This window comes from Chenopodium album, chromosome 14 (genome assembly GCF_948465745.1).
Source record: "Chenopodium album chromosome 14, dcCheAlbu1.1, whole genome shotgun sequence".
Classification (NCBI taxonomy): domain Eukaryota; kingdom Viridiplantae; phylum Streptophyta; class Magnoliopsida; order Caryophyllales; family Amaranthaceae; genus Chenopodium; species Chenopodium album.
In genome coordinates, this window is record NC_137847.1 from 40,492,108 (window position 1) to 40,518,876 (window position 26,769).

A 26,769-nucleotide genomic window follows, 5' to 3' on the forward strand; every position below is an offset into this window, starting at 1 on the left:
CAAATGGTTAGTACTACGACTCTACGAGTATCTTTTTTTGATTAGTTTAGTTTTATTTTTAATTTATAGTCTATATTTTATGTGTCATAAAAAATAACTGATAACAACACTATTGTATATCATTGATTTATTTTCTAAATAGTACCTTAGATATTATAATAGAATATTTGAAAAAGATTTGGATGACAATTTATATGGGACAACTTATGTACCATTTAGTAACAATATTTCCTTAAAATAAGCAATCAACCGCCATCATATAGGCAATATTCTTCAAATAGATCTTAAATCTAACACATTCCATTGTTAATCTAAATTTCAATTTTGATTGGTTGCTTTAAATACAGGATTTTTTTACCTTATAGAAAGATGGTTTGAATTTCATATTACACAAACCAAAAAACAAAAATTAATGTCCAAACCTATATAATGAGCAAATCGTTCAAAGGAAGAAGACGCAATTTTAGGATACAAAGATACTCCCTCCTTCCCAAATTACTCGCAACGTTTTGACTTTTTGCACTATTCACACATCTCACTTTGACCATCTTTTTTAGCTATTATACGAAAGCCAATGTTATCATATATGACGTTGTTGAATCTATTTTAATGTATAGTTTCTTAATATAAACTTTTTATAGCTTATATAAGTATATAATAAAAGATATTGACGGTCAATCTGTTATATCGGCACGCGTGTCAAGTCAAAATGTTGCAAGTAAATTAGGACAGAGGGAGTATATAATGAGCAAATCGATTAGAGGAAGAAGACGCAATTTTTTTTTTCTTCTAATTTTCTTCTCATAAACCTTGTTTGATACGTAGAACACAAGTGTGAATTTTGTGATATGTTTATAGCTCAGGAATTAACTTATGTGTACTTTGGTTATTACCTAAAAAAAGAAAGTTTATTGAGTTTGACGAATGACCATATGTATTTTGGATATTGTAAAAATTCCAACTTTATGATTTTTTCGACGTGGAGCTGGGGGAAACCAACATTTTGATTTTATTTTACGATAAGCATGTCAAAAAAAAATTGAACGAATATGATCTTATTTTAGAAAAGAAAGACTTAAAGTATTTCCTTAAAAAAAATAAGATAGATTTAAAATCATAAACCTTAATTAAATTATGGTATTTTTCTAATTTTATCTTTTTTTGAGGTAAATTACGTAAGTTATTATCCTAAGATTTTGTTAATATTCTATTAACCAAATTGCATGAAGAAGTAACAAAATCTAAGGAAAATCTAAAATTTGAGGGAAAGTAAATCAGCTATTATCCTAAGATTTATTAATATTCTATTTACCAAATTTTATCCTCTTTTAAATTCATTTTACATGATTGTTTATCAAACATTCCATGTTTATTGCATTATTAAATATATATATATATTACCATAATTCTAGGCGTGATAGAAATCAATAATTTTACAAAATCATAGCATATGTCGACAAAATCAATAAGATATATATTCTAATATTTAGAAAATATTAGAATATAATCTTTTGAAATTTGAAAATTATACTGATTTTAAAATTTTCTATACAATAATAATAAGATAAGAAATTAGGAAACTATCCTTATTATAATTGGTGATTGAAATGTATTTTATATAATATTTCTAATGTTAAAGATATCCTAAAAGATATTGATTCCATAATTTTTTTATTTTTTTTTTATATTTAATCATTAAAATAGATTCATTATAATTTTTGTACATGGTTAGCTACAAATATTTTGTAAAGGTCGTAAAATACTTTAAAGTAATTGGTAATGTCCAACATAACGTATGGTCATAATCGTTTAATATTTAAAATGTACTTCTATATAATAGGTAATGTCTTATTTGTATGTGGGTAAATTCCTTAAACAAAAACACGATTTGTAATTCGGTCTCCTTTTTTTTGGATCAAACAGCGTTTTGAAGAAAAATGATACGGTTTCTTATCAGATTTTCTTGAAGAACCTACATTATCGAATTACTTCAAATTTTTTGTGATCGAATACATAAATTCGATGTTTTTGCATCCATTGATTGATATTGCACTAGTGAAATATATTTTTCTAGAATTAAAAACCTACGCCAATATGCTTTATAACCCTCGATTTTGCAAATTCGATTGTTGAACAAAATTGAAGGACATTGAAGAATGTGAAGAATGTCGATGAACAATGACACACGACTGTAGATCTTAATTTATAGAGAAATTCGTTGATTGTTGAACAAAGTTGAAGAACATTGAAGAATGTCGATGAACAATGAAGAACTATGAAGAACATTGATGAACAATTTTTTTATTTTGATTTTTTTAATTTAATTTTTTTTTATTTAATTAAATACTGATTTTAATAAATAAATTTTGAAAATTATAAAATGATTTTTGGAAATACAGTAATTAAATTTTGGGAAATAAAAAAAGAATTAAAAAAGGAAATAACTAAAATTAAGGTTTGACCAAGGATAAAAAAAAATTAAAAAATCGGCCAATGATAATTCTGTATAGTGGTGGTCATAATGAAGATGACCACAGTAGAAACATCCCTCAAATATGCTGCAAATATAAAGCAACTGTAATTTCAAAAGACAAATCAGTACTCCAACAACAAGCCTCGAGACTGGAAATGAACAAATTTTTAGCCCAGCAACAAAAGAGAAGGGAATGGAGCATTGAGAAGCGACGCAACAACACTGAGAATATCCTTGGTTCTTTCCCTCAAAGAACTAAACCTTATAGGTAGGAATTTGGGTCTTTCATTGATGGGTTGTTCGGGTTTGAATTCGGGTTGCTGGGTTTTGTCGATGACGGAAAAGGGCATGAAACGATGGGGGCGAAGGTGGTGTTGGCCGAGACGGCGGAGATCGGTGAAGACGACGATGAAATGGGAGGGGGATGGGTGTATGCATTATAATGCAGAGTCACGCAAAACCTTCTCGGGTTATATAATCCCGCCCCCAACAATCCGATGCATATCCCAGCGACATATTGGTTTACGGCAATAACAACTAATACTTTTTTTTTTAACGGGCACTAGTACTTTTAATACTACCTCCGTTACATATTATTTGCAACGATTTGACATAAAGTAGAGAGGAAAAATGTCTAGTCGTTGCAAATAATATGTAATGGAGGTAATATTCAGTTTGGACTAAAATAGGAAAATTATAAAGTTCTAGCTTATAAGCTCAAAGCAGAAATAAAAGTAATACAAAACCTTTATTACACTAATTGACATGTGATTTTTCACATACATCCATCAAATGCTTATTTGCGCATATGTCGTTACACATAATAAATTGGAACTTACTTAATTTGAATTACGTAGTATTATTGTATTAAGCATCTTGTTCATTGATCCTCATGACATCAAGGTAAGATTTCCCGTCAAGAGCTCGAGTAAATAATCCCTTCAAGTAATCAGTCGTGCTAACCCGTTTAAATCGTGCTGGAGTATTTGGCGTAATTAAGCTGGGAATAGGGCCTATATCCTTATCAAAATGAGGGCTGTGAAACGCAGCAACTGATATTCTTTCCCTTGTTTCATTCACTACTGACCGGTGCAATATGCTTCTGTATATTCCATTGCTCATAATCTTCATGCATGTAAAAATTTTAAGAATTAGAAAAATTCTGTGAAATGATAACTGCCCATTTGGTAGGTGCTAAATTTTTAAAAAATTGTGAAATAATACATTAAACTTCTGATATTGAATGGTAATGAAAATTCATGGAAACAACAAGATATACACACTTCTTTGAAAATAAATGTTTAATTTTTTTAGAGTAAACGAAGTATTATATTATACTTCATACATCACTAATTAATTAATTAAATTAAATATGTGATAATAAATCAAAGCAAGATGTATAAACTACCTACTAATTAAACATGTCATTGATATTCTATCTAATTTGTCTTCATGTCATTGATACTCTATCTATGACACATTGATCATTAATATATTTAATTTAATTATGAGTATAAAATTTACTGTAATACTCCGTATTATTAAGAAAAACAAAAAAAATTATAGAGTGAGAAAATTGTGTTTAAAATTAGTAATGTTATCTATGAAAATAGTACATGTGTAATACTTCCTAGTTTGAAGAACATAAGAGTATGGATAATATAGCTTAGGAAGTTAGGTTTATCGGGCGGGGTAGAAAACAAAGACAAACACATTAGATGGCAATGGATTAATTAATAATGAAATATTTGCTTATTTTTCAAAAATAAGCAGTGATTAAATTAAAAAAACTTCATAAACATTAATACTTGTATAATTTTGTCATAATATAATTTAAAAAATGCATGTTCAAATGTTAAATTATAACATATTGCTTACCTCCAAGATATCCCCAATGTTAACAACAAAGGCATTAGGGAGGGGAATAATTGGAACCCATTTACCATCCTTCTGTATTTGAAGACCTTCAACTTCACTAAATTGGAGAAGGATAGTGAGAGCAACAGCATCGGAATGAGGAGTTAAACCGATGACCTTTTCAGGTTGCGGACATGGTGGATAATAGTTCATCCTCAAGGATTGATGGGCTCCGTCGTGATCTCCATACATCTCTCTCATTATTTTTGTGTCAATCTTTAGAGCTTTTGACATGCAATCTAGAAGTTTCATAGCCAAGTTTTGCAATTGGATTGAGTAATTTTCCGTAGTATCCCTATGTTTGGAATTGCCAACAATAAGACTTCAAATTGGATTTGAAAGAATAGATCACAATACAAATTTCTTATAAATGTAGAATTATGCATGATTCATTAGGGATACTAGGATACATGTCTAAACAGATTCGGCTCGAAATTTCATTTATACATGTTGATTGTGCACAAATAAATTTTTATGAATGAAGGTGATATGACTAAAATTGTTGATCCTAAATAAATTATTATTATTAATCCCATTCAGCTACTCTTTTAATACCTTTAATCATAGTTATTAGGGAGAACCCTTGATACGGAGATATGTAGTGGCAAATATTTACTTAATTATCTTTTTCTTGCAACAATTTGACTAAAACTGGAAAAAGAAAAGGTCAAATTGTTGAAAGGAAGTAATTGAAATTCAAAATCAAGTTAATTTTTCAACTCCGTAAAAAAAAAAACAAAAAAAAAATTAATTTTTCAACTTTTCACCACAGTCCTCCAAATCCTTAATCCTCAATTTTTATGCATTCTATTTTCTTGACAAAACTATACTTATATATATAAATGTGTTTGTAAATAATTTTCATATCTTCCAAAATAGAATTTTTTTTTTTTTTTTTTTTTTTTTTTTTTTTTTTTTTTTGCTACTACTGCTGTTGATAATACAACTAATCCCACGCTGGATTAGTTTGTTAGAGTTTGTTACAGCTCTGTGCTAACGTGTAATTAGTTTCTTACAAGTTTGTTATTACAAGCTTCTCATTAGAACATTCTAGTTACAGCTTATATATACTGCTTCTGTAATCTTCTTCATTATTCAATCATAATGAAATCTCTCCTCTCTTCTCTCTAAATTCTCTCTCTATAATTTTCTTTGCTCTAAATTCACAGAATTCAATATGGTATCAAAGCTGCTGGATTTCTAGTTGTTCGTTGAATTCTGTTGATTTTGTTTTTGATCCTTTTTTCGCATTTTTCACTCTGATTTTTTTTTTGAGGTATGAACTTGAATTTCTGGTTCATTCTCTGTTGTTTTTAGATCAAATTTCTGCGGTTATCTTGAGAATTTGATCGATTTGTTCCAGTTTATTTCTGGATTTCTTTGATCAATTTTGTGTCTACAATCTGTTTGTATGATTGTCTATCAACAATGCCTGAGAATTCTTTGCAACCTACTCAAGATCCTACCAGTCCATACTTCATACATCCTTCATATTACACTAGTCAATCTCTAATCTCAGAGAAATTTTCAGGAGAAGGTTATGGTGAATGGAAGCGCAGCATGATAATTGCTCTTTCTGCTAAGAATAAACTTGGATTTGTTGATGGAAGTTTGGTTAAACCAGCTCCAAATGATCTTGTGTTTGCATCCTAGAAGAGGTGTGATGCTATAATCATATCCTACATTCTGAGATCACTTGATAATTCAATTGCCAGAAGTGTTCTGTATTTGACAACTTCTAGAGAAATCTGGAAGGATCTAGAGGAAAGTTATTCACAAACTTCAGGTCCACGGCTGTATACTTTGCAGCAGAAGCTTTCTGATACTTCTCAAGGACCTGATAACTCTATTGCTGAGTTTTTCACTCAGATTAAGGCAGTCTGGGATCAGATTAGTGAGATAAATCCTTTGCCTATTTGTTCCTGCAATGGTTGTACATGTGCTTTAACATAGAAATTCTTGAAGCAACAACAAGAAGAACGTCTTGTTCAACTCTTGATGAAACTGAATAATAAGTTTGCTAGCACAAGATCCAATATCTTGATGATGCAACCCCTGCCACCTATCTCCCTTGCTTATAGACTGCTCATTCAGGAAGAGAAACAAAGGGAGATGGGCTCACTTGTTGATGAAACAAACAAGGCTATGATATTTACTGTAAATTCTCATAAGTTTTAGTCATATCCTAAACATCAGTACCAGAACATAGGAAATTCTCATAAGTTTGTTATACACAACTAGAAGCCTGGTACTTCACTTTTCTGTGATTATTGCAAGTTTCCTGGTCACACAGTGGATAAATGTTTCAAGATAATTGGCTATCCACCTAATCATCCAAGCAAACTCAAAGGCAAGAGGATAACAATTGTTGTTCAAGGAGATGATGATACTCAGAATGCTGACACTGATGATGCTTAAGTTACTCACATTTCATAGGAGCACTTCAACAATTTTCTAAAGTATATGCAGACTCAGAAATTTGATGCAAAATCTAGAGGTTCACTTGCTCAGAATGAGTCATTTGCAGGAGCTTATGTTGCAGGTACTTGCCTTATTACTTGTTCTAATTCTAGCTGGATAATAGATAGTGGAGCTACAGACCATATATGCTCGAATATTGACTTATTCAGTGAGCGTAGAAACTTTGATAAATATCCTAATACTATTACTATTGTTGATGGGAAAAGAGTAGTAGTTGATCATATTGGAACTGCTAAGTTTGATAATGGAATTCAGCTTGATAATGTTCTTCATGTTCCTGGTTTCAATTTCAACTTGATTTCAACACAAAAGTTGTGTAAGGATTTGAATTGTGAAGTTACTTTCACTCATGATAAGTGTTTAATTTAGGATCCAACTTTGAATCAGTCCTTAGTTCGTGGTAACTTGAATTCTGGATTATATGTTGTTGATGAGGCTGGTCAAGGGAAGGCACAGGACAATTTTGGTGCCAGTTCTGGTGCTGCTACTATTTCTCATCAATCCTATTCAAAAGAAGCCAAGCTGTGGCATCTTAGGTTAGGACAAATTCCTTTTAATAAATTGCATCTAGTTAATACAAATTTTGTTTGTACAGATGGTAATGACATAGTCTGTCATGTTTGTCATAAAGCCAAACAAACTAGATTGCCATTTCATTCTAGTCTTTCTAAGAGCACTAGGTATTTTGAATTGTTACATGAAGATACATGGGGTCCATATAGAGTTAAAACTCATGATGGATATAGCTATTTTCTTAATGTGGTAGATGATTTCTCAAGGCACACTTGGACTTTCTTAATGAAACATAAATCTGAAGCTATTTTAGTTCTGTTTAATCTTGTTACTTAGTTAGAAGTTCAATTCAATTCTAAATTTTTGTGCATTAGAACTGATAATGCAAAGGAACTTTGTGAGGGAGACATTTTAAAGCTGTATCATGAAAAGGGGATTGTGCATCAGAAATCTTGTGCAGAAACACCTCAGCAGAATGGTGTGGTGGAAAGAAAGCATAGACACTTGTTGGAGAAAGTTAGGAGTCTTTATTTTCAGTCTAGAGTGCCTGTAAGATTTTGAGGAGATTGTTTATTATGTGCAACTCATATAATAAATAGGATGCCCTTAAGTAGTGTACAGTTTAGCTCACCATATGAGAAGATGTATGGGAGAAAGCCTCATATGGAGCATTTGAGGGTGTTTGGCTGCTTGTGTTTTGTTTCAACTTTGAAGAATGACAGGGCAAAATTTGACCGTGGAGCTTCACCCTGTATTTTTCTTGGATATCCACCTGATTAGAAGGCTTATAGAGTCATGAATTTGGAGACAAAAGGTTATTGTAACCAGGGATAGTATTTATTATGAGAAGCATTTACCATTTCAGTTTGATCCTACTCTCTCTAAACCAAAATCACAAATTTTCTTACCTATAAACATATCCATTAATCTTGACTTACCTTATTATATACCAGAATCTTTCTTATTTCCCACAGATCCTACCCCAAACACAAAACCTACCCCAAACACAAATTCTACCCCAAACACAGTTCTATCCCACATACTAATTCTATCCTAGACCTTTTCCCAATTAGACAGTCAACCAGACCTAGAAAATGGCCTTCTCACTTTGACAATTTTGTCTGTATAGTAGACACAGTGTCAGAGCACTGGTGCAACATTGTGCAGTTTGATGTTTTTCCTGTAGGCACTAAAGCTTTGATTAATACAGTCTCTCAAGTTAGTGAACTAGTGAGCTATTTTGAAGCTTCTTAGCATTCTGGTTAGGTTAGGCAATGAAGAAAGAAATTGAAGCTTTGACAGCTAACAATACATGGGAGTTGGTTCCTTTACCTAAAAGGAAGAAGCCTATAGGGTGCAAATGGGTTTTCAAAGTCAAGTTAAAAGCAGATGGGACTGTTGAGAGGTTAAGGCCAGACTGGTAGCCAAAGGCTTTACTTAGAAGTATGGGATAGACTATTTGAAAACCTTCTCTCATGTAGTTAAGATGGCTACAATAAGGTGTATTCTTTCTTTAGCAGCAAGTCAGCATTGGCAGATACTTCAATTGGACATTAACAATGCATTTTTGCATGGTGAACTTAATAAAGAAGTGTATATGAAGGTTCCTAAAGGAATGTAGAATCCTAATAATCTGGTGTGCAAGCTAAAGAGGTCTCTATATGGGCTTAAGCAGGCTTCTAGACAATGGTTTGCAAAGCTAACTGCAGAGTTGATAAATATGGTATACACACAGTCCAAGAATGACTACTCTTTGTTCTTGAAACAGTCAGATGTTTCATTTACTCTAGCAGCAGTTTATGTTGATGATATTATAGTGATAGGGTTAGATCCTACATAGGTTGAGCATTTCAATACTCATTTACACTCCAAGTTTAGCATTAAAGATTTGGGCTTGCTGAATTTCTTCTTGGGAATTGAAGTTCCTCATTTACCTTCTGGTATACTTATGACACAGAAAAAGTTCACTAAGCTGCAGGAACACATTGGTGAATTCTATTATGATCCTGAACTATACAGAAATTTAGTGGGCAAGCTGAATTTTTTGTGGCCTGATATCTCTTTCTCAGTTTAGACTCTTAGTCAATTCCTCAGTCAGCCTAGAGTCCATCATGTTACATCTTTACATCATGTTCTAAGATAGGTTGCTCTTACACAGGTCAGGACATTCTGCTAAGAGCAACTAATAAGCTCACTCTCCAAGCTTACTCAGATTCAGACTGGGCTGCTTGCCCCAATAACAAGAAGTCTATAACTAGTTATATTCTTTTATTAAGAAACTCTCCTGTTTCCTGGAAGTCTAAGAATCAATCTACTACCTCTAAGAGCTCAAGTGAGGCAGAGTATAGGGCTATGGCTGGAGCTGCTTCTAAAGTTGCTTGGCTTGTCAGACTTTTATAAGAAATGGGAGTTCAAAACTTGCAGCCTATAACTCTAAAGTGTGACAATCAAAGTGCAATACATATAGGGGAAAACCCCGTATTCCATGAAAGAACAAAACACATAGAGATTGATTGCTACTTCACTCGGGAAAAAGTTTCGGAAGGACTGTTGGAGCTCACATATGTGTCTAGTGAAGAGCAATTGGCTGATATTCTGAGTAAAGCCTTACTTGAGAAGCTGCACACAAAGCTTAAGTCCAAGTTAGTGATGTCAGCTGATATACATCCTAGCTTGAGGGGGGATGTTGCGACGTGTAATTTGTTTGTTACAAGTTTGTTATTACAAGCTTCTCATTAGAACATTCTAGTTGCAGCTTATATATACTGCTTCAATAATCTTCTTCATTATTCAATCATAATGAAATCTCTCCTCTCTTCTCTCTAAATTCTCTCTCTATAATTTTCTTTGCTCTAAATTCACAGAATTCAATATTTTTTTTTAATGTTCATTTGCATGTGTGCATTCTATAGAGTAATAAGTATAGTAAAAAGTTAGATAGGAGAAAGAGAACGAACCTGTAAGGCAATGGTAGCATGGGAAGCAAGTTGGGTTTGCGTTGATGTTTAGGAAGCGTGGTCAAGAAGAAAATATCAGCCCAATCAAGTTTTTGCTCTTCAGATACAACAAAGGCTTGCCCAAATCCTTCCACCTCGCTTGGTGTTTGCCAATATTTCTTCTTTTCTTCAAGTGGCAAATTGAAAAAATTTTCGGTTTCCAACTTAAATTTCTCCACCAATGATGTGTTAATCCCATGGTTTATAAGCTGCACATAATAATGTCATTGTGATTTCCAGATTGATAAACATTCATTAATTCCATACTTTGTTGCACTATTTGTTATCTTCTATGTGAATTTGCTCATGATGATATATATGTGTGTGAATACTGAATACTAATGAGAAAATTTGACCCAACATTCTAAATCTAATTTCAGTTCAGCAAAATAAGTTTAGTTTATAAAAAATAATTTCAGTTTAATTTACATCAGTAACAGTAACGAAGAAATGTATTAGAGAATCCATAATAATAATTTCAGCTCGGTAAAATTAATTTCAGTTCAGTAAAATTAATTTCATTTCAGTAAAAATAATTTAGGTTTAGCAAAAATAATTTAAGTTTATTAAAAATAATTTTAGTGCATCTAAAATAAGGTGAAGTGAACGAGCCTCAATGTTAGCCCATATGGCCACATATAATAATAATAATAATAATAATAATAATAATAATAATAATAATAATAATAATAATAATAATAATAATAATAATAATAATAATGATAATAATGATAATAATAATTATACTTTCTACATTCTTTGTCAGATTGTATCTCGGCTTTTCACTAATTTTTTGTAGGTTTTATGACTTTGTTGGTTTTTGATATAATAATAATAATAATAATAATAATAATAATAATAATAATAATAATAATAATAATAATAATAATAATATATACTTTTTACATTTTTTTAATCACAATGTGTGAAATTTTAAATTATTTACATACGTACTCTCGATTAAGAACTTTTGTTATTTTTACATCTGAAAAATTATATTTAAGTAAAATCTAATCAAATTCGTGTTGGTATATTATTTACTTTTTTGACGAAGTATTGATACGTAATATTTAAAAATATTAGCTTCTTAAAATTTTCAATAATACAACATAAATAAATAGAGAAATTAATAATATTCTTTCTTTTTTTTTTTTTTTGAAAGAAAGAGACATCTATTAACTAATACTAAAACAAAATATTGTTGACATCATCTACCCCCATACAATCCTACATGTCACATTCTCAGTGAAAATTTTCCCTCCAGTTGTTAATGCTAATCATTGTTAAATCCCACCTTTTCTTCAGATTTCATTGATATACTTCCTCCGTTCTTTTTTTATTGCACCATAAGGGGTTTCACGCTTGCCAATGCACTACTTTGGCTATTAATATCTTTAATTATACTTGTAAAAATTATAAAAAATTGATATTTGAAAAGTAGATTTCAAGACAAATCTAACTAGATATCACATGACTATATTTTTCCTAATGGATAAATCATAAAACACGATCAAAGAAAAAAAGTGAATAGTGTAAAAGTCCTTATGGTGCAATAAAAGAAAAATGGAGGAAGTACTTCCTTTAATCATTTCTTTTGACTATTTTGATTATTAATTGTAATTTGTACATAATGTGGTTCATATATACATTCTTAACTGTTAATTATTTTAATATCTAAATTTAATCTTTATTTACAATGTAATGCAACTAAACATAAATAATAAGGAAAAAAATGCAAATTGTGCATCACACGGGGATAACCTAGTTAATACTATTAGAAATGCATGACAGTACAAACACGAAGCTCGTAACGAGGAATTTTTTTATTTTTTTTATTTTTGGCAATTATCTATTACTACCTTACCCATCTTACCCCAAAATAAATACTCCATATCTTTACTCTAGGGGTGAGCGAAAAATCAAGGTATCCTTTCGGGAAGCAAAATGGAGAACCTTTTACAACAGATTTTGATTCAAGTTCTTGAATATTTGGAACCAGAACTTGTAGGATACCCTGTAACTTGATAAATTATCACTTAAATTCAAATTAAATTATCACTTAAGTTCAAATTATACACCAATTTTAACCTATTTTTGTAAATAATAAATATCAAACTACAATTATACATAAATGTATTTAATTTGCTCAACAATTACTATTAGTTTGTTTTATTTGAGAGTTATAAACATTTTAAATTAGTGACCATATACTTTTTTATAAAAAAATAATGCAAAAAATTATTAAGTATATTATAAGACAAGGTGATTTGGGGTATTTAATATCTTCAAGTGGACCAATAAGAGAGCGACACGTGTCCCTCTAAGAGGCGTCCAAATGGACTCCTCAGATGGCTGACATGTGCCACTCAGATACGCCCCCTGGAAATGGCGGCCTTCAAGGCCCAAATTCCAAGGGCGTCGCAAAAAGGCGCTGCCCTAATCCCTAGGTCATCAAACCCTAGGGTAGGGCACGTTATCCTAGGACCCTATAAATAGGGATATTCCCCCAATTGTTGGAACAGTCTTTTTTGGACACCTCGAACTTTATGTCTTAATGATTAAGGCATTTATTGCTCTCTAAAACAGAGAACTCCTAAGCTTGGAATCCGAGCAGATAACTTACTTTCCGCACGTTTTACTCCGATTCCGTACTAACTTAATTTTCGGAGGCAGACCTCCGACCATTCGGAGTTCCATTTGTTTTGCAGTTACAGGCGCTCTTGCTGAATCCAGTCTTGAGTTGTAACTCTCCCAAGCGACACAAAAAACCCCAAAACATTTAGCGCCTTCTGTTGAAGAAGGATAGGCGGACCATATAAGGAAGATGGTCCATTCTGTTGAAGAAGGATAGGCGGCTAGCAAATCCGCCTTCCCTGAAGTTATCATCACCGAAAAGGACAGAGGCAAAGTTCGTCGGTCGCATGATGACCCTATTGTCATAGAATGCAAAGTGGCCAACCAGTTGGTTGGTCGCATCTTAATAGACACAGGAAGCTCCTTAGACATCATCAGTCGCAGATGCCTATCCAACCTCAAATACAGGCCGGATAGCATGATGGATGTCTCCCATCCCCTTGTTGGGTTTGGGGGAGGAGTTGTGCACCTAGTCAGACGAATTGATCTACCCATCCGACTGGGACAGAAAGGTAGCGGTCGGCACATGACCATCTGATTCCTGGTGGTCGAAGAGCTGACCGCCTACAATATCATTCTTGGCCGACCCACTCTTAACGAGTGCAAGGCCGTCATCATCCTTGCTTTCATGCTGGTCAAGTATGAGAAAGGACGATGGAACTGTTGGCTCCCTGAACGGGGACCAGAAGACGGCTCGAGAATGCTATCTCTCGGACGTCAAGCCTGCGGCAGCTGCAGCCGCTCAGGGCAAAGAGCCAATAGACCTTGATGATATCAAGGATGACCATCCGACCCCACTAGCAGCCAAGAAGAGAAAACATGAACAGCTAGTGGCGGTCAAAAAAGAAAAGCAATCAGTGACTGGGGAGCGGTGAAACGACCTCCGTCCCCAGCTGGCTGGAGAGCACATTGATATTCCCTTGGACGACAGTCGGCCAGAGCAAACCGTTAAGGTGGGGACGACTGCTTTTGCTAAGTTGGGTGCAAGCTTGCACCGACTGTTGAAAGAATTCAAAGACATTTTTGCCTTTGAAGTGGAAGAGATGCCAGGCATCAGCCCGGATCTTGCTGTCCACAAACTCGCCGTGGATCCCAAAAAGAAGCCCATCCGGCAAAAGAAAAGAAACCACGGCAAGGAGAGAAGTTAGGCGGAAGCCGCCGAAGTAAAAAAGCTGTTAGACGCTAAGTTCATTTGGCCTTGTAACTTCCCTGATTGGGTTGCAAATGTTGTGCTTGTAAAGAAGCCAAATGGTACCTAGCGCATGTGCGTGGATTATACTGACTTAAACAGAGCATGTCCGAAGGATAGTTATCCACTTCCAAAGATCGACAGTCTGGTCGACTCTACAGCCGGACATGCCCTGATGAGCTTCATGGATGCCTATTCAGGCTTCCATCAGATTCCCCTGTGGAAAAAAGATCAAGAAAAGACGACATTCGTCACTGATCAGGGGTTATTCTGTTATACTGTGATGCTGTTTGGCTTGAAAAATGCGCCTGCTACTTTCCAACGAATGTAGAGGCATATATTGATGACATGATAGTCAAATCCAAGCAGCAGGCGGATCACATTGCTGACCTCCGAGAAACATTCGCTACACTCAGGCAGCACAAGGTCATGCTTAATCCAAAAAAGTATGCCTTTGGTGTTGAGTCTGGGAAGTTTCTCGGATTCCTGATTGACCAAAGGGGGGTAGAGGCTAACCCTGAGAAAATACAGGCGGTAATCGACATGTAGTCGCCCCGCACTGTGAAGGAAGTTCAAAAGCTAACAGGTTGTCTGGCGGCTCTGGGGAGATTCCTCAATCGGTCAAGCGACAAGTGCCTCTACTTCTTCCAGGCGATCAGGAAGACTAGATTTGAATGGGGGGATGATGTTGAGGCAGCCTTCCAAAAGCTGAAAGCACATCTGCACTCTTTGCCAAGGCTGGTTAGCCCTTTGCCCAAAGAGGCGCTTTACATGTATCTGGCTGTTTTAGATCATGCCCTCAGTTCCGTTCTCTTAGCTGAAAGAGACGTCATCCAGCTCCCGGTCTACTTCATTAGCCACGTTCTTAGGAACGCGAAGTTTCGGTACCCCATGGCAAAAAATTTGGCCTTTCCCTTTACATGGCTGTGAAGAAGTTAAAACCTTACTTCTTGGCACATCCGATTGTGGTCTACACTGACCTACCAATCAAGCGGCCAATGACAACTATGGAATCCTCTAGCTGAATGCTCAGATGGGCTATTGAATTGCAGGGACTGGAAATGACTTTCGAACCAAGGAAGGCAATAAAGGGGCAAGCATTCGCTGACTTCATTGTCGAAATGACAAGGCCGGCTGAGCCGGATAATATTGATCAGGTTTGAAAAGTGTATATGGACGGGAGTTCCACGATGAACGGCTGTGGTGCAGGCGTAATTTGTCAGTCCTCTGAGGGGAAAAAATATGAATATGCACTACGGTTAGAGTTCTAGGCCTCCAATAATGAGGCCGAGTATGAAGCCCTGCTAGCCAGCATCCGTATGTGCAAGGTGGTAGGGGCAACAAAGATTGACGCCTACTCTGACTCCCAATTGGTCGTAAGCCAGTACCATGGTGACTATGAGGCCACCCATCCGGCCATGATCAAGTACCTACAGGCGGTCAGAGCTGAAGCTGGGACACTTGAAGACTTTCATCTAAGTCAAGTGCCCAGATCTGAAAACAATCAAACGGACGCTCTGTCAAAACTGGCGTCATCCGCCTCCTGTGATACGCCTCGATCAGTCTTTTGGAAAGTTATGGAAAAAAGAAGTATATCTGATGAAGAACCCATTGGAGTACTTGACCGAAGCTCTACCTGGATGGATAGCATCCGAGCATATCGTACAGACTGCATGCTCCCTGATTCACCCCAGGAGGCGTCCGTGCTTAAAAAACGGGCTGTAAGCTTTGAGATAAGACAAGGAGAACTCTTCAAAGCAGGTTGCTAAATGGGGCATGGACATTCTGGGACCATATACGGCTGCTCCAAGCAGCAAACGCTACATCCTAGTGGCTGTGGACTACTTTACCAAATGGGTAGAGGCAGAGGCGGTCAAAAACATCAAGACAAAGGACGTCATCTCCTTCATCTGGAAGAATATCAACCCAATCTCGACGAAAAAAAGAAAAGCGTTATCGGTCTTTCTATCGGATGCGGCAAGGCTTGCTTATTTTGATCGTTGGACCTATTCGAACAATGTTGAGTTTAGTTATGGCTCGTAAGTGGTCTATTCGCCAACTTGATGTAAAAAATGTCTTTTTTACATGGTGATTTGAATGAATGTGTTTATATGCATCAACCTCCTAGGTTTGTTGATAAAAGATTTCCAGGCTATGTTTGCAGACTTCGCAAGGCTCTATATGGCCTCAAACAAGCTCCGAGAGCTTGGTACCAGCGATTTGCTAACTATCTTTTGCAGATGGGGTTTGTCATTGTTAAAATGGACAATTCTTTATTCATTTTCCGACATGGGAAAGATATGGCATATTTACTGCTATATGTTGATGATATTGTGTTGGTTACATCCTCTCGGCTAGGGCGCGCCAGAGGAGCTTCCAGTGACTTGTTAGGGCTGTCGAAGCTCTGCCCTTTGCTTTGCCCCGTGCTGTCTCCCTCCAGTTGCCAGCCATAAAGACTTTTTTCTTGCTTGCCTTTCTTACAAGTGTAAACACCATAAAAAAAGGATATGCAATTGACTTTCTTAGTGCTTGCAAAGCATTAAGGAAAGAAATCTACCCCTTATTGTTAGCCTTCTCAGATAATGGAGAAGAAGCTTAAAATGGCTTAGGCTTTATCACATGCTTTCAAACAGGCTTGAGAAATAAAAAACTGCTTTATTGCTATTATCACCCGTTTTGGGGTGCCTATGACCATGGTTTTTGAAAATGGTCCTCAGTTTGAGAACCTCAACTCAAGACTTGGTTGGGAGATCAAGGGATCTCACATTATTTCGCATCAGTCGGCCGACTCCAAGCAAATGGCCAGGTTGAAGCCTTTAACAAGTTAATCTCAGATGGCATAAGAAAGAAAATTAAAAGAGCTGGCGGCCTATGGGTGGATGAATTACCACACGTCCTATGGGCCATCAGAACAACAGCAAAAGGGGCAACTGGAGAAACCCCGTTTCTCATGGTGTATGGGGCAAAAGCCGTCTTGCCCATTGAACATTATGAGCCGACATTTCGGATCATTCTGTATGATGAAGAGGCAGACTGGGAGGCCATGCACCTGGCATTGGACTCACTCCCAGAGCGCAGGGGCAATGCCGCCTTGCATCATGAGATCTACCGCCTGAGAATGACTCGGGCCTATAACAAAAGAGTACACAAGCGCCCTTTGAAAGTTGGGGACTTTGTGCTATGGAAGATGGAGGCAGTCGGTAGGGCAAATGAGAAAGGGAAGCTAACCCCAAATTAGGAAGGTCCCTACCGAATCTATGAAGAAGTAAGAGGCGGCACCTACCGCCTGAAAACACCAGACGGCAGGCAGCTACCTAGAACTTGGAATGTAGATAACTTAAAAAAGTACTACTTCTGAAATTAACTTGTACATTTTTGACTTGTTAATGAATGTCTGCCTTTATTTCCAGACTTGTCTTTAATTATTTCACTTGAGTGCCGATTGCACAATGTGTAGAAGGATCATCCTCACAATTTTGCAGGATGCCGCCTGCACAATGTGCAGACGTATTCTACTTGGATCTTACAGCGCCGACTGCACAATCTGCAGACGGACCAATTTTAAGCTGCTATAGATGCTTGAACATTGCCTGCATAATGTGCAGGCGGACAATGTTCGGATCTTTATAGATTACCGCTTGCACAATGTGCAGACGGCCTGGCGTGCTTTATACTTTGTTTAAATTATTTCATAAAGGGATCGTCTGCCCCAATAGCAGACACTCAAATCCTTACTAAAAGAGCCGACTGCACCAAAGCAGTCATCCCTAACCTTACTCATCTTTTACAAGCTATGTCCATGACTTAGTGGCTATTTACTTTTCAAAAGAGGCCAATGGTCGGGTATACGTTATTTAAACTACCGTCTGCTCCAACATGAGTACGACTGTCTGCTCCAACATGAGTACGACTGTCTGCTTCAACATGAGTCAGACAACCGACGACGTCCATTCGGGCGAATTCGTCGAAGAAAAGCATCTTCAGTTTGGGTGGCACATTGCTCTATGAACAAAAACAAGCGGCCCTACCGAATGCGTTAAGGCAACGCTCGCAGTCGTTTGATAATCTAACTTGAAATCTAAAAATCATTGATTTTTTTGAACTGTTCTAGTACAGGCGAAAAGCGGCTACTGTTTCATTTTAGAGGCTATACATTCGCCAGTCCTTGCTTTGGGGCAAGGCAGGCGAACGATTATTTTCTCAAAAAATGAGCTAAGTAAAAAAACTTAGCAACTTAACGATACTTCATGAGGCCTATGGCCGGATGCGTTAAAATCACAAAAAATCGCCTGTTCCACATGGCCGTCTGTCGCTTGGTTTGGGGCAATCACCATAGTGATTGATTGACTTAGAAACCATGCATACTCCTTAAAGTATCAATAATTTCTAAGTCAATCAATCTATTTTTTGAAACCAACCGACATCCGGCTAGGGGCAAAGACATTCGCATGGTATACAGGTTAAATATACTTGGCCAAAATTCTATGCATAAAAATTTTGAAAGTTTTAAAAAATTTTAAGCATAACACCAATATGAATAAAATCGGTCAAGCGATCGGATGATTAGCAAATATATAAAACAGCCGTCAAAATTGACGACTGTGAATGTTGACTGGCATAGCCAGGGATTGTTAATTTACCCGACCCCTTAGTCGGTAAAAAGATACACTGAATACTCGGCACGCAGGCCGGAAAAGCAAATACTTAGCCATTCGGCCGCAGAAATAGATATCTAAAAGCTTAAAGATCATGGGAGGTTCTCAGCATTGGCGTCCGCCTTGTCCTCCGGCGTCTGCTCCTTCTTTTTCTCTTTATCCTCCGCCTGATCCCCATCGTCCCCAGAGGATGAGTCATTTGAGGAGTCGGACTCCTTATTGGCTTCCTTGGTAGCCGCCTCCTCTGCTTCCCTCAAGAGTTGGATATTAAACTCATCATTTGCCTTATCAAACTGGACTTTCCAAGTCTGATAGTCGGCGGACGGCTGCACTTCTGCCCAGGCCGCACGCATGATGACTTCATTATCGTCCATCATTTGTTTAACCAGGACCTGCTTTTCCTCCTACATTAGGGACCTATACTTGGTCCTGAGTTGAGTTTCTTGGTTTTGCAGCCGCCCCTTGAGTCTTTTGACCGTACTCTCGAGGTCCTCAACCTTCTTCTACGCCTCTTGGAGGGGCTCCAGCTTCTCCTTGAGGCCCTTGACCTCATCTTGGAGCTCCTTGACCCGCCTCTTCGCTGCATCTAGATTCTGCTGGACTTGCAGATTGGCCGACGCTTGGGAATACAACATATCAAGTGTCAGAATCTCATTTTGAGCAATCTCAAACTAAGCTTTGTCCAAGGAAGAGGCGGCCCGAGCATTCGCTTCCTTTACCTCTCTGGTCTTGTCGTTGAGTGGCTTTTTAAGACCACTCACGCGCAGCATAGCCTGCAGACGGCCAAAACAAAAAGAAGAAATCAGAAAACATTCGACTAAATCATCACTCAAGTCAACAAACACAAGCCTTACCTCGCAAAGAAGCGCCAGTATGGCGTCAAGCTCAAGAGTCTCGACTCCTTTGACAGACGCCTTGTCCTCAGGATCAAGTGTCCTGAGCATCTACTTGGCCATCTGTAGAACAGTCGGCCTCGCTGGAGCCTCTGTCAAAACGCACAAAATAAGCTAAGTAAAAAACTTAGAATGGGCAGTTGTGTTTGTAATCAATGCTATGTGATTTGAAAAATGGAAGAATGGCCGAATGTATTACCTTACTCCTCCCCAGGGGCGACATCGCTACCGCCTGCTGCTGAGCCGACAGCAGTAGTGAGTGTCTTGCCACTCTTCGATACTCGTTGTTGAGCATCCGGCTTTGTGGGTGTTTGGCTGGGGATGGAGGCGCTAGTTCTCTTCCTTGGCCTGTGGGCGATGTGCTTTTTGCGGCTTTGGGTGACATCGCCAGGCGCCTGCTTTCGCAATTTGGGATCTGGCTGTAGAGAGGGAGCAGGCTTTGTTGAGAAACCCTACAAGTGTTCGCATGTTAGTTGAGATCTCATGAAAAATTTCAACAAGTAAAAGAGACTATTACCTAAGGAGTGTCGTCTATTGGCTGCTCTTCATTTGTTCTCTTGAGGTTCGAACAATAGAAGGCGGCAGAAGTAACAGCAGGCCTCTTGTGAGGAGAAAGCTTAGACATTGCAAAGTCTCCACAAATAAAGCAAAGGGGTTAGAAACTCAGACAAAGATAATAATCACTATGAGCAAATTGAGCGGTGAAAATGCATGCGGCTCACTACCTCCCGGCTTCTTAGAGCTTAGGCCACAGGCGGCCAAATATGTTCCGTCCGAGAGCCACTCGAATCGGGGAATGTAACTTTGGGGGGTCACCTCTTTAACCCCCGTCTCCTTATTGGTTCGGACGGCCACAGAAAACAAGCCCCGATCCAAAATCTCCTCCTGCGCTTGCCTGGGTACAAGTGGCAGGGCTTTCTTCCCAGCAACAAGGGGCGACTCCTTGGTCCAGCGGTTGTACCGCTTGTTCTTTTGGAAGTCTAGGGAAGAAACTATGTAAAACTTAGTCCTCTAATCTTTCCATTTATTCTCTTTCCCCAGAGTCATCATGTACCCTTTTTGCTGGTCAGAGTAAAACAGCCGGCCTCGCTTGCGTGTGGAGTCTTGCTCAGATAATGCATGTGAGCAAACGCCTCGAAGCTGGGCTCCACCTCCAGCATCTCACAAGCGGCAACGTAGCCAAATATGTTAACCCAAGAATTGGGGGCTAGTTGCCAAACACCCAGTTGGTATCCGTCCAAAATCCTCTCCATGACCGAATGGAGAGGGAAGCGTAGTCCTGCCTAGATGGAAGCTTCGTAGCATAGTTGGCCATCTCTGGCCAGGTGACCGTGTCCTCAACATCCGGCACGGACAACAAGAAGCCATGTCCCATGACATGGGTAGAAAGAAATTTGGGAAGCTCAGCCGACATTAATTTCCGCCTGCCTTCGGCGATGTGCAAAAAATAGGGCGCACGTTCTTGTCGTCGTAAAACAGATGGCTCTTCCCAGACCTCTCCCTTCTCTCCGAACCAACGGAGGCGCTGTCAGAAGATGATGACGCAGAGTCATCATCAGAAGTTTCCTCAGAGCTGGGGGCCTGCCGGCTGGTGCCAGTAGTGTCCTCCCCCATATCAACATCCGGCACCGATCCTCTCGGCCCGGGAAATTTTTGTTCATCATCCGAATCCCTTAAAATTGAGTCGCTCGGAGTATTAATGTTGCCTGGAGGGTCTCTGCTAATCTCGGAGGCAGGCGCCCTAATGGAGCCATCCGAGTAGACCGTTGAGCTCTCCGAATGATACCAAGAACCATCCGTCCTATATCTCCGAGTCGTTTTCTTTGTTCTTGCCATCGTGTCCTGCAGGGGCATAAACACTGTCGGATTTGGAGATACGCTCAAAGGGTAGTTCTCGAACGAGCATTCGACACTCCTAGTTCTAGATTCAGCCGTCCCCGATGACCGGCTAATCGTTAACCTAGGCCGTGCCGGGTGCGTTTGGGAAACCATTTTTGAAAAAGAAAAATGCAAAAAATTAAGTAAAGAAAGGATCAGACGGTTACCTTAGAAGAAGGTACTAGAGGTGCTTGGTCTGAAAGTCTGCTGGAACAGGCGGACGAATTGGCCGAGTGTCAGATGCTGAAGAAGTCAAAGTCTTTGAAAGTCAGAGATTCAAGATTCTCCCAAAGATTCACGCATGTGTGAATCCAAGGAAATTCAACCCTCCTATTTATAGACGGGGTAAAAAACGTGAGGTAAAACCTTAGATTCCCTTCAACAATAAAAGTAATTGTTCGGCCAATCAAAGGCCGACACCTGTCACGTGGCATGCCACGTTACCCCTGTGAGGAGCAAATGATTTGGGGTATTTAATACCCTCAAGTGGACCAATAAGGGAGCGACACGTGTCCCTCTAAGAGGCGTCCAAATGGACTCCTCAGATGGATGACATGTGTCACTCAGATACGCCCCCTGGAAATGGCGGCCTTCAAGGCCCAAATTCCAAGGGCATCGCAAAACGACGCTTCCCTAATCCCTAGGTCATCAAACCCTAGGGTAGGGCACGTTATCCTAGGACCCTATAAATAGGGAGATTCCCCCAATTATTGGGACAGTCTTTGACACCTCGAACTTTACGTCTTAATGATTTAGGTATTTATTGCTGTCTAAAACAGAGAACTCCTGAGCTTGGAATCCGAGTAGATAACTTACTTTCCGCACGTTTTACTCCGATTCCGTACTAACTTAATCTTCGGAGGCGGACCTCCGACCATTCAGAGTTCCGTTTGTTTTGCAGGTACATGCGCTCTTGCTGAATCCAGTCTTGAGTTGTAACTCTCCCAAGGGACACAAAAAACCCCAAAATACAAGGTACTTGAACAGGAACTTGAACATGTAAGTTCCCATTCCGGTTCCCAATTTCTATAAACCTGTTCATCAGGTTTTGGTTCCGGTTCCCGAAATGAAAAACCAGTTGCAACATGTTTCAATTTCGGTTTTAAAAATTTTAACAGGATACCCATACTCACCCCTTACTTTACTCTCTCTAATGTTATTTATTTACTTTGTATTGCTTACACTTATTCATCTTTTTACATTGACTCTTATTTTAATACATTATTTTCCATGCACTCATTTACCTTCTAACACTTGTTCTCTTCTACATTAATTCTTGTACAAATGTGTAAAGAAGTAAGAACATTGAAAATAGAATAACGGAAGGTCGTATGTCACATAAATTGCGATGTTGTGATTACAAACTGGCTGTACTATGCTTTCTCTCTCTCTCTCTTAGGGGCCATTAAGGAACTCCCATCTTGCCTATGCAAGATGGCCTTGGGAGCTCTTGTTTGAGTTAAGTTAGCTATTTTCCTCAAATTGTTTTTCTTTTTATAGGTTTCAGTCTTGATAGGTTCTTCCTTTGTCCTGTCCAGCTTCTTTCCTTTCTTTTCAAGTTTTCTTTCTTTAGTTTTAATTAATGGAGTTTCCATCAGTTGAGGTCACTCAACAAAAACATGACTCTAACATGTTGGATGGTGATGGTTTAGCTCAAAATGAACAAGTTGGTAATCAAGTTGATCAAGTTTGTAATCAAGTTGATCCTTCTCTAACAAATGACAGCATAGAAGTTGACACTCCTATGTTAGATACTGCTGTTGTTCCTCAGAATCAGAATTCTGTTGAAGCTCATAACTCTCCAAAAGCTCAAAAGTTATCGTTCAGGGAAGCTGTTAAGTCTTCATCACAATGGTTTTCTGAAGCAAGGCAGATTGTTATAACATCAACTGAATAGGATGAGGATGAGGATGCGTATTTTACTCCACCAGTCTTAGCAAAGGATGTCTCCTTTGGCAAAGAAACTCTTCATAAGCTTCGGCATCCTTGGAAACTTACTTTTATGGGGAAGTGTTTGGGCATTTCGGTTAGACCTTCGTTCATAACTCAAAGAGTAAGAGCAATGTGGAGACCTAAGGGATCTCTTGAGGTTATTGATCTTGGCAAGGATGTTTATCTCTTCCGCTTCTCTATTAAAGATGATTATGAAAGGGCCCTCTTAGGAGGACCATGGTTTGTCCTTGATCATTACCTAATGATCAAAAAATGGAACCCAAATTTTAGGCCATCTATAAACCCATTTGATAAGATGACAGTTTGGATTCGATTTCCAGAATTACCTGTAGAATATTACGACAAAGAAGCTCTATTTGATATAGCTAAACTTGCTGGAAATCCTATAAGAGTTGATTATGCTATGGATCACCTCACAAGGGCAAGGTATGCTAGAGTTTGTCTTGAAATTGATCTCACAAGTCCTTTGGTTCCAAATGTTTGGGTTGGTAATAGTTGGCAAATAATTGAATATGAAAATATCCAATATCTTTGTTTTTTGTATGGAAAAATAGGATACACAAAAGATAATTGCACACAAAAAAAGGTTGACTCTAACCTTAGTATCTCAACTACTACAACTGTCTCAAAAGAGGAGCTGCCTAACTTATCCTCAACTTCTTCTTTATCCCATGATTCAAGGGTTCTTGGTTCCCCTTCAAAATCCTGATTATGGCCCTTGGACAATGGTTTCAAACAAAAGGAAAACTAGCCTATCTAAACCAACTAAGAAAAATACCCCCTCTTTTTCCCCTAAACCAAGTATAAGCCCAAATACGAAAATCCAATCAAAGCCCAAACCCATTTCTGCCAAACAACCCAGTAAGGTTGCTACTCACTCCATTCCTCTATCTCCAGCTCAACCTTCTACTTCTAATACTTTTGCTTTATTGGATAATTTAAAGGATCCCAATTCTAATGATTTAAATAATAAAATAATCAATATCAATGATGAGATGCACATTGGAAATCAAAAATCATATCCCACAAAACCCTCTTCTTTAGCTTCACGCTCTTCCTCTCTCCCCTCCATTAGCCTGAGCTCTGAAAAAATTAGCCATCTGGCAGCCATGGAGTCGACAACAACAATGGCAATTGAAGCTTCTCCTACCAATTCCTTCCTTTTAAACTCCTCTTCTCAGAATTTATTCACCAAGGAAAACCTAAAAACTGAAACCCAATCCTCTAATTTGCTTTCCAATGGAGAAGAACAAAGGAAAATTAACCCCAATTCGCCCTCCCCGCCGGTCGGCAAGGTTTACCAGGAGAACCACTCCTCCGCCGTGGAGGCCTCCAACCACCAATCTATCTCTATTCTCCAACCAGTCCCACCCTCTCCAGGGAACCCCGATCACAACCGCTCAACCTCTTTCCATGCGCCACCCCTTTACCCCCTTCTCCCACCCTCCGTCTCCACCACCTCACTTCCTATTCAATCCTTCACTAACTCTAACCATGACACCATCTCAGATCCGAAGCCTAGTTCAAACCCCTCCAATGTCGGCTCCACTTTCGGCACCTCCTCTTTTGACTCCACTATCGGCACCTCTCTTATGGTCGTCGATAGAAACCCCTCCGACACCAGAGAAGATTTCCTTGATGTACAACACACTCCTCCAAATTACCAAAATAATGAACAACCACCAATCCCCGTCATCACCTCTGAATACCCAGCCAATCAATCCCCCTCCACCACCTCAACCAACTCTACGCCCTTGGTACCAGCAGCAAGTACCATGGCCGAATTACCAGCCCCACCAACTGGTCTCTCCTCCTCTAAATCCTCAGGTAATCCATCTCTCTTCGAAAAACAGCGAGGGAGACCTCGAAAACTCAGATCACCATATGAAAATCTTCAACATCACAAAAGGGGTGGTGGGATTACAAGTCGAAGTCAACTTTTGGGAGACAACGAACACAATCAGGGAGTTGGATTCGATGGTCGTCCCATTGAAGAAGCACGACCTAGTGATGATGGATCGAACACCAGCTTGGAAGGAGTGGGACAAATTTGATCCTCTTTTCTCAAATGGTAATCCGGTACCTTCTTTTCCAAATCTTAATATGAATATTGTCTTATGGAATGTTAGAGGAACTACTAGGAATGAACTTATCCCACATGCATGGGAAGTTATCCCTTCCCATAATCCTAACATTTTCATTATTCTTGAAACTGAGAGTGATGGGACTCATGCTTGTGAAGTTGCTAGATTACTAGGCTTTGATGCTTTTGAATTTGTTAAACCAAATGGCTTGCGTGGGGGTATTTGGATGATATACAAGAGCACTATTGAGCTAATTGATTATCAGCAGGGGCATACTAGAAATTACTTTCATGCTCTTTTTAAATTCTCACCTGATAGTAAGGAAGTCTTACTCACTGCTGTCCATGCCCCTTCAAAAAAGTCACAAAACCCTCAAAAAAATCAGGTGGCCTTCGGTTTAGGCAATCACAATGTGCAAACTTGAACCGTTTGGCAGATTCTGCTTGTTTAGTTGATTTGGGTTTTTCCGAGAACCCTTTTACCTGGCATAATGCTAGAGAAGGCTTAGACTTGATTCAAGAAAGGTTGGACAGGGCTCTGGAAAATCCTAGCTGGTTGAACACCTATCCAACACAAAGGTATTACATCTTGCTCGTACTAACTCCGATCATGACCCGAATTTCATTTCTTTATTTGATAAACATAAAGGTGGCCCCTTCCCCTTTAGATGTAAAGCTGCATTATAGAACATCCTGATTCTAACACTTTTTTCATTAATAATTGGGATATTCATAATTTTGACTTCATGAAAGGAAGAGCAGAATTCTTATTAAATATTAAGCATTGGAATTATGATGTTTTTGGTAATATTACTAATCAAAAAAAGAGATTAGTTCCTAGAATCAATGGCATACAAACTACTCTTTCCAATCATCATTATGCCTTTCTTGTTTCTTTAGAAAAAGACCTACTTTTTGAGCTTAATCATATTTACAAAATAGAAAGAATTATATGGGCTCAAAAAGCAGGTTTGGATTGGAATATGCAGATTACAACACAAAGTACTTCCATCTTTTAGCTAATATTAAAAAAACAAGGAACAAGGTTTTAACCCTTTAAGACAGTTCTGGAAATTGGATCAATGATTTAGTTTTGCTTCAACA

At 38.1% G+C, this 26,769-nt stretch overlaps 1 protein-coding gene and 1 pseudogene across 2 annotated transcripts; one reads left to right on the plus strand and one right to left on the minus strand.

Moving 5' to 3' along the window:
• Nucleotides 1-3,340: 3,340 nt before the first annotated feature.
• Nucleotides 3,341-10,628, minus strand: LOC145578051 (protein SRG1 pseudogene; annotated as a pseudogene). The gene is made up of 3 exons (XR_014098845.1): nt 10,342-10,628; nt 4,352-4,685; nt 3,341-3,598 (listed from the first exon to the last, which is right to left on the minus strand). The product of XR_014098845.1 is annotated as a protein SRG1 pseudogene (transcript).
• A 13,063-nt stretch (nt 10,629-23,691) lies between these two features.
• Nucleotides 23,692-24,291, plus strand: LOC145578052 (uncharacterized). Its single transcript, XM_081635453.1, has one exon. It carries the CDS (start codon nt 23,692-23,694, stop codon nt 24,289-24,291), a length of 600 nt encoding a protein of 199 aa, XP_081491579.1.
• The last annotated feature ends 2,478 nt before the right edge of the window (nt 24,292-26,769 follow it).

What these genes read in the sequence shown, in the direction of transcription:
- LOC145578052 (XM_081635453.1), top strand. Translation starts at nt 23,692, where the DNA reads ATGTGGAGACCTAAGGGATCTCTTGAGGTTATTGATCTTGGCAAGGAT.